At 63.6% G+C, this 7,992-nt stretch overlaps 1 protein-coding gene across 2 annotated transcripts; it reads right to left on the reverse strand.

Annotated features, from left to right (window-relative positions):
- Window positions 1-201: 201 nt before the first annotated feature.
- On the reverse strand, window positions 202-4,888 carry OSR2 (odd-skipped related transciption factor 2). Of its 2 annotated transcripts, none has more exons than XM_015856168.3 (4): window positions 4,656-4,888; window positions 1,926-2,622; window positions 1,191-1,290; window positions 202-869 (listed from the first exon to the last, which is right to left on the reverse strand). In XM_015856168.3, exons 2-4 carry the CDS (start codon window positions 2,579-2,581, stop codon window positions 795-797), a joined length of 831 nt encoding a protein of 276 aa, XP_015711654.2. In that variant the 5' UTR covers window positions 2,582-2,622; window positions 4,656-4,888; the 3' UTR covers window positions 202-794. The 2 variants fall into 2 exon arrangements, with proteins under 2 accessions (XP_015711654.2, XP_015711652.2); XM_015856166.3 differs by having other exon boundaries at window positions 202-951; window positions 4,656-4,796.
- Window positions 4,889-7,992: the final 3,104 nt, after the last annotated feature.

Below are 7,992 nucleotides of genomic sequence, written 5' to 3' on the forward strand. Positions count from 1 at the left end.
AGCCGCTTCGGTGTAAGAACGGCTTTATGCGTTATTTCCTCAGATCTGTTTATTTGCGAAGATTTCTTTCTCTTCTTTCTTTTTTTCTTTTTTTTTTTTAGAAAAAAAATAAAAGTATTTCGTTCGGGGAAAATAATAGAAGTACAGAAGTTAATATTTAGACATTCGTAGTATTAAGTAATAGAGCTATAAACTCTGAAATCCGGCACTTTCATTTTACTTAACAATAGATAACACAAAAGCAACAGCGAAACGGCCAAACAAAAGCGATCACCAAAATTGTTGTGACAGTACAATGACCCGACGGGGAAATTTATTCAATATGCTTCGCCATTGCATCGACACAGCGGGGGAAAAAAAAGCCCAAATGCTCCGAGAATAATACAACCAGGCGGGAGGGATTTGGGGGGGGAAATAAAAATAGAAATAAAGGGGAAATAAAAGGGGAGGAAGGGGGGAAGAATGAGGGATTTATTTGGAAATACATTTTGAAGAGATACTTCACCTCCCAGATCCGTTATCAATGTGCATCGGACACGAGGATACGAAACGAAACGAACAAACTCAAACCACGTTCTGTACAGAGCTCTAAAATGAGCCGCGATATCTACAGGAGCGGCGAGGCCGAGAGGGGCCCGATCCTGCAGCTCCCCCCAACCCCAAACCCGACCCAACCCCAACAACCCCGGCTCGGGGAGGAACCGCGCGGTGCCAACGAGCCGCCCCGTTGCCCCGCGCACGGCCGGCTCGGCTGCGGCTCCGCGGCGCTCAGAAGTCCTGCCGCGGGGTGTGCGTCAGGCTGTGCCGCCGTAGATCACAGTTTCGCCTGAACACTTTGCCGCACCGCTCACAGTTGTAGGGCTTGATGTCTGTATGGGTAAGAAGGTGAGTTTTCAGGTTACTTCTCTGATTAAAGGTTCTTCCACATGTGGGGCATTTGTGTGGAGATTCCTGTTCAGATTTGAAGCAAGCAAAGGATTAATCCTTTACAAACTACCTGACTTCGCGCGGCACTGAAGCTTCTCGCTATCACACAACGTCGGGAACGGATCCCGGCCCCGCGCCGCGCTCCCCACAACGAAACCCACCCACCCCGACGCCGGTGCTCGGCTCCGTCCCCCTCCTCCCGCCCGGCTCTCGCTGAGCCCCTCATCCCGTCCCCGAGGCAGGGCGGGCGGCGCGGGGCTCACCTGCATGTGCAGCGTTTTGTGGACCGCCAGGGTCCTGGACTGGCAGAAGCCCTTCCCGCACTCCTGGCACTTGAAGGGTTTCTCTTTGGAATGGATGTACCTGCAAGGCAAGCGCGGGCTGAGCGCCGGGCCGTGCTCCACGGACCTTCTCTCCCGCCCGACGTGCGGCACCCGCACGCCGCCCCGCTTCCCCACCCGGGGCCGTACGGAGCCGTGAGGACGGCGGGAGCACGACCTGCTGCCCAAGAGGGCTCTGAGGGGAACTGGGGCTCCCACACGATCCACATCGGGGCTATGAGGAGAAATGGGGCTCCCGACCGATCCACATCGGGGCTATGAGGAGAAATGGGGCTCCCGACCGATAAACATCGGTGCTCTGAGGGGAACTGGGGCTCCCGACAGATCCACATCGGGGCTCTGAGGAGAAATGGGGCTCCCGACCGATCCCTCCCGCAGACACGGGGCTCTGAAGAGAACCCGGGCTCCTGCCCGCCCCGCTCCGCGGCCACGGCGCTCTGAGGAGATCCGGGTCTCTTGCCCGCCGGGGTTACACGGCTCTGAGGAGGACTGGGGCTCCCGACCGATGTTCCCCCTTGGCCGCGGGGCTCTGAGGAGAAGCGGAGCTCCCGCCCGCCCAGCCCTGAGGAGAGCGGAGGCTCCCGCCGCCCGCCCCGCGGGGCTCCGAGCGGAGCCGCCCCCTCCGCCCCTCAGCCCCCCGACCGCCCGCCCACCCACCGGTGGTCCCGCAGGTGGTCCTGCCGCCGGAACGCTTTGTGGCAGATGTCGCAGGTGTAGGGCCGCTCGTCCGTGTGGGTCCGCTCGTGGATGAGCAGGTTGTAGGACTTGGTGAAGTGGCGGCCGCAGAACTTGCAGATGAACTCCTTTTTCGTCTTGGAGGGCAGGCGGCCCCTCGAGGGCTTCCTGTCCGGGGACAGCTTGCTGAGCCCCGACAGAGGCGACGGCAGTCCGGGGCCCAGCTTGCCCAGCTCCCCCGCCTTCGGGGGGTCTTCCTGCGTGGCGGCGGCCGCCAGGTTGGCGAAGTCGAAGCGGGGCCGCTCCTTGTGCAGCGCCGGGAGGACGTGGGCCGCGGCGCCCTGCTTGGGGTGGAAGAGGTGAGCGGCGAAGGGCAGCGCGGGGAAGGGGAAGCGCGAGTCCACCAGGCCCTGAGCCGCCGCCATCTCCGTGAGGGCGGAGCGGGCGATCTCGTGCACGCCGGGGTAGCCCAACGTCCAGTGGTTCATGTGCATGGTTTGCACGGCGCTCAGCCCGTACAGCCCCTGCAGCTGGTCCACGGCCGCGGGAAAGGTGTTGACGGCCTGGAGGAAGGAGTAGTTGGTGAGCTGCAGGGACGGGTGCAGCGGGATGGGCGCCGGCAGCGCCTTGCTGCCCATCGTGGCGGGGCTCCGCGGGGCCGTCGGCGCGGGGCGAGGTCCTGAGGGAGAGCAGAGAGCGGCAGAGTCAGCGCGGGCAGCGCGAAACGAAAGCGGGACGGGGAGAGAGGAAAAACGAAAAGATCGCCCTTAGAGTCGGCCCTCCCTCCAGCCAAAAGAAAAACAAGCCCTTCTTTTTTTTCCTTCCCTTTTAAATCCTATAATTTTCGGGCAAAACGATTTGAAAATAGATAACCCCTTCAGGTGCGCGACTCGCGGTCGGGGCCGCTCGGCTCCCGTTGGCCGCAGCGCGCTGCCCCGCTCCGAGCAGCCCCGGCCCGGCCGCAGCCCCAGGGCCGACCCCGGCGCGGGGCGGGGGGCGGCGGGCGCTCGTCTTCGCGCGGTGCTTATTTTTCTTCCCTCGGCACCAGGTCATTTGTCAAGATAATCGAGGGGGAGAAAAGCAGCTCCTGCCCCACACGAACGCACACCTCCCACCCCCGCCCTCCAACCCCCCCCCCCATCCCCCTCCCCTCCCGCCCGCGAGTCCTAAATAAATCCACTTTGCGCTCAGATCCCTTCCAGATGGCCGCGGCCGCCCCACACAGCCCGGCCCGAGGCCTCCCTGCAGCCCCGCGGCGGGCAGCGCGCTCAGCCCTCGGGCGGCCCCAGCGGGGTCCGGGGCCGTGAGTGCGGAGGGGCTCCTGGCCGCCCCGAGCCGGGGAGCGACGTTCCCGTCCGCAGGGAGCGGAGAGCGGTGACGGGGCCTGTGAGCTGCGGGGCCGAGGGCTCCTCCTGGGAGCAGGGCGGAAGGCAACGTGTGGCTTCCGAAAATAAAACGTAAAAAAAAAGTAATAATAATAAAAATCGTTATAAAAATCATCATTGCTACGATTATAAAAATTAATATTTTTTAAAAATATATATAAAAATAATTATAAGGAATAAAAACTAAATTTAAAAATAGAAAACCAGCGCTCAGAGTTAGCAGCACATACAGGAAGCGCTCCCAGCGCGCAGCCCGACCTCGCGCACACACGGCCCGGGGCTGCGATATCGTTCTGTCCTTTCTCTGTCCCTTCTCTGTCCTTTCTCTGTCCCTTCTCTGGCCCGGCTGCCCCCGCCGTTCCCTCTCGGCCCCTCTCCCACCGCTCCCCGCTCCGTTTTCGTTCCCTTCGGGCCGCGGTTCGACGCTGCCGCCCGGTTCCCATATCGTTTGCTCCTGTATCGGGACAGCGGGCGGTGATATCGGAACGGCCGCTCTACGGAGCAGCTCCGTTTTCTGTGTTATTTTTTGTTTTTTACGTTTGGAAGCGTTCTAAACGGAATTCATTTTTAAGGATGTCTTTTAAAGATGTGTTTTAGAGATATCGCAGCGTTGGCTCCTATTCTCCATCTGCCGCACAACTCAAAGCGGAGAGGAGAAAACCCTCACAGCTGCGGCGGCTCCGGGCCCGATGCGAAGTCTCAGGGGCCGCACTCCGGGCCCGGCTCGGTCACAGCGCTGCGGGGGGGTCCGACCCGGTGCTCCTCGACCCCGCTCGTTGGGTGCCAAGGGGTCGGAGCCCGCCGCCGGCCCGCAGCACGTCTAACCCCATTCCTATCGTAACGCCCAAAGCTTTCGATCCGCACCCTTCGCCTGAACCACGGTCCGCTCACCGCAGTTTGTTCCCGGAGGGACCTTTATTAAACCCGATCGAGACGGCCCGCAAACGAGATTTTAAGGTTACTTTCAAAGAAGCGAGGAGGGAAAAGCCAACCCCAAACGGATGTTCCTTAAACCTTGGCACTTCCTTTTCCCTTTCCCGCACGGCGCTCACCGGCCGAGTCCCTCCGCCCCACGCCCGCTCCCACCTGCCCGCACGGCCCTTCCGACCGGCTCCCTCCATGCCCAGACCCCGCTCCCCGTCACCACCCGCAGAGCTCGGCCCTCCACCGCCGGGCTCAGCGCGGAGCGGGGCCCCGTCCCGTCCCGTGGAAAACTCACGGGCAAAGCCTTCCTCGGGCGCTGCGAGACCCGGGGACGGAAAGAAGGGAACCCGCGCCGAGCCGCGAACTGAAAACGACCCCGCTCCGACGGGCAGCGCTCACGTACCGCAGCGGGCAGCTCCTGCCGGGCCTCCGGCACCTTCACGGGGACATTAGATCCACAGCGGGGTCGTTCGGCGGACCCGGGGCATGGCGGGGAGGGCCGGGCAGGGCCGGGCCGGGCAGGGCAGAACGGGGGGGGCTGTGGCCGCGGCGCTCCCGGGGCGCCGGGCGCTGACGGCCGCCTCCCGCCCGCAGCCCCGCTGCTGTCTTCGAGCCCGGCGAGGCTCGGCGCGCTCTGAGCCGCCCCCTGCCCGGTCCATCACATTTACAGCGCTGAGTGGCGGGGAGAGCTGTCCCCGCCCGCCCGCCCGCCGCAGGCCCACCCCGCGGCGCGCCCCGACGGCCCGCCCCCGGCCCGCCCCGCCGCGCCGGCCCCGCTGTTTACTTGTGTTTGGGTAGCAACTGGGCTTTAAAGGGGCAGCTCACCTCCCCCCCCCGCCACCCCCCGCGTTACCTGAGGTGACATTTCCCCCCCGCGGCCCCCGTCGCTCCCCGCCGCCCCTCTCCCCCTGCCGAACCCCGTGGCGCGGACCCCCAACCCTCCCCGCCGTGCCCCTCGCAGCCCAGAGCGGGCACCGCGGCGAAGGAGAAAACCCCCAAAAACGGGAACGCGGAGCCCCAGGAGCAGCCGCGCCCGCAGGTAACGCTCCCTACCGAGGGCCCGCGGCCGCAAATCGGGGTCACCCCACGGCCGCCCCGTCCAGTCCCAGATCCGCTTTTTAACCGACAATCAGCAGCCAAAAGACGCGTTCGGCGCGGAGGTACCGGGCCGCGACGTGCTCCGCACCCAGCGCGCACCTGGGCAGGCGGAGGGCTGCGGGGGTCGGGGTCTGTGCGGGGAATTCGCCGCCGGACCGGGCTTCCCCGCCGCCCCGAGCGTGCCGGGCCGAGGAGCGTCGCGTTCGTTGTACTCGATAGCGGCGGTGAGCGGGTTTCGGCCGAGTTTTTAGGAATAACGTTATCTCGGTTTGTGCGCCGCTTCGGTCCCGTGAGGGGGGAATTCGTGGTGTGTTGTGGGGGGAGAAGAGAGAGAGAGGCTCTGCAGGGTATGGAAAGGTGTACGGAGGAACGGTGTAGGCGAACAGCTCCGAGAATGTCTCCAGGTGCGGTGCGTGGCGCTTAATGAAGTGAAGGGGACACCCGCGACGGCCGCACTGGGAACTTTTTCTTATTTCACCGCATAAACGGGAACCAAACGGGGCAACGGAGCCGACGGCGGCGGCTTTGGACGCGCACCCGCGGAGTGACGGCCTCTCGGGCCGGGATTCGTTCCCATTCCTAAAGAACCGCCGCGAAAACGCACAGCTGCTGCCCCGCCGCGCCGTAGCGGCAGCGCTTCGTGCTGTGGGCAGAGGGGCGACGATCCCCGGAGCCGGCTACTCGGGGCGGCCGAGAAGAGGCCGCTGTCACTGCCACCGTCGCGGGGTCCACGGGTCCCTTGGGTCCCTTCCCGCGGCTCTTTCGGGCCGCTGCGGCGAGGGGACTTGGCGTTTTCCTCGATTTACAGCGCTTTTACGGCGGGTTAAAATGAGCCACTCCGATTGGGAAAAAACACAAAACACACAACGAACCCAAGCGAAGCAAGTCAACCAAACCGAACCTCCAAGTTCCAAAGAAACAGAACGAAAAATCCTCAAAACAAACGGAACGGCAGAGCAGAACGAGGTGGATCAGCGAGGCTGCCCGGGCCGCATCTCGTCCGGCCACTGCCGGCCCGGGGCAGGCACCGAGCGCGGGGTCACACTCTGCCCCGAGAGCTCCCTGCCTCCGGACAGCCCCGGCCTGGGATACGGCGGCCGCGGGCTGCAGGTGCGGGGCCGGGCACCGCCGAGCCATCGGAGCCCGAGGGGACCCGCGGCTCCCGGCAGCGGGGAGGTACCGTCGGGGTCGCCCCAGCGGGGTCCGGTTGCGGTCCGCAGGCGCCCGGGAACGGCGGACGTCGAGGATGTCCGCAACCTCCGCCTCTCCGCCCCGCAGCACCCCGGGCGGCCCCTCCCGCCCCGCTCTTTCCCTCGTCCGGAGCTCGGGACCGGCCCCGACGGCAGCGCGTTCTGCGGGGGCCGCCCTGAGCTCCGCGCCCGGCGGCGGCCCGCGGTGCTGCAGCTCCCCCTGGAGGTACCGAGCAATACGGAACCCCAGCGCTGGGTTCCTCGCTAGGCAGCAGGGAGCGGCGCGGTGCTGCTCCCGCGGCGAGGAGCGGATTAACCGTTGCCGTCGTTCAGATTATTATTATACGTTCAATGATTCATTTGGCGGTATAACCCTGGGGCAAAGCTTCACCGCTCCCCACGCTCCGGGCGCTGCGGGAATCTTCTCGCCGAGATCCGGGAGCTGCCCCGCCGCTTCCCCTCCGGCTCCCGGCCCCGTGCAGAGCCGCCGGGGGCTGCCTCAGGGCTGCAGCGGGGCGGCGGGGCCGGGACAATCCGAGAACGGCGGCTCTTACGGGAGGGATTGCCCCGATAGTCGGGCCGCTGCCTGCAGGTTCTTGAGCTGCGAGCCGAGCGCTTTCTATTACTATCATTACTTTATTTTGTTATTTAAGGAAAAAGTGACCGTCCGTCGATCTGCCATCCGATTTCGCTGGTGCCTTTTTGTGTCTCAGCCACCCCCTACTTCATTCCGGTTGATTTTTGTTGTTATTTTTAACGCCCCTCTCACAGCGAGCGGGGATTCACGACCGCCCGTAGAGACAGGAGCTTAGGAGCAACGCGGGCTCCTGCAGCACCCGCTCGGTGTCACCAGCCCCAGCCCCGCACAACATCGCCGCGATTCATCGCAATTCTGAGGAGACATCGGGCTGCAGCCCGACGGGCACCAGGCCGGGGCTCCCCGGACTCTACCGGGACCTCACGGACTGCGGAGCCCCGGGCGGTTCTGTGCCCTTCGCTGCCGGGAATGAGGAGCTGGACACCGGTGAAGTTCGGCAGCTGCCCGCGGCTGGGGGGCTCATGATGCTGGCAGCCTCAGAGCCAATTCTGAATTCTGAAGGGAATACTGCACAGAAGCCATACATTGGTTTAAGAAATGCCGCTGTGCGTTTGTTCTCCTGCCTCGTAACTCACTCAGGACGTGAGAACTCCAAGGCAAGCTGAGAATGGGGCCCGTGCATCTTGTTCTGTTGCTTACATCAAATAACTCTGCATCCTTCTGAGGACTTTTTGTAGCCCAGTGAACAGCTCAGTTTGTACAGACGGGGCCGCAGGGTGAAGGTCAGCAAACAACAGCAAAACCCAGAAGGGTGTTTGCAGCTTCGAGTGAGCAGAATGCATATGGTCAATGATACAGCTGCAGGCTGAGCACTCATTTGTTTATGCTAGCACGATGCTCTGAAACCAGGGCTG

Source organism: Coturnix japonica, chromosome 2 (assembly GCF_054131305.1).
Source record: "Coturnix japonica strain WE chromosome 2, WE-NBRP24, whole genome shotgun sequence".
In the NCBI taxonomy this organism is placed as follows: Eukaryota; Metazoa; Chordata; class Aves; order Galliformes; family Phasianidae; genus Coturnix; species Coturnix japonica.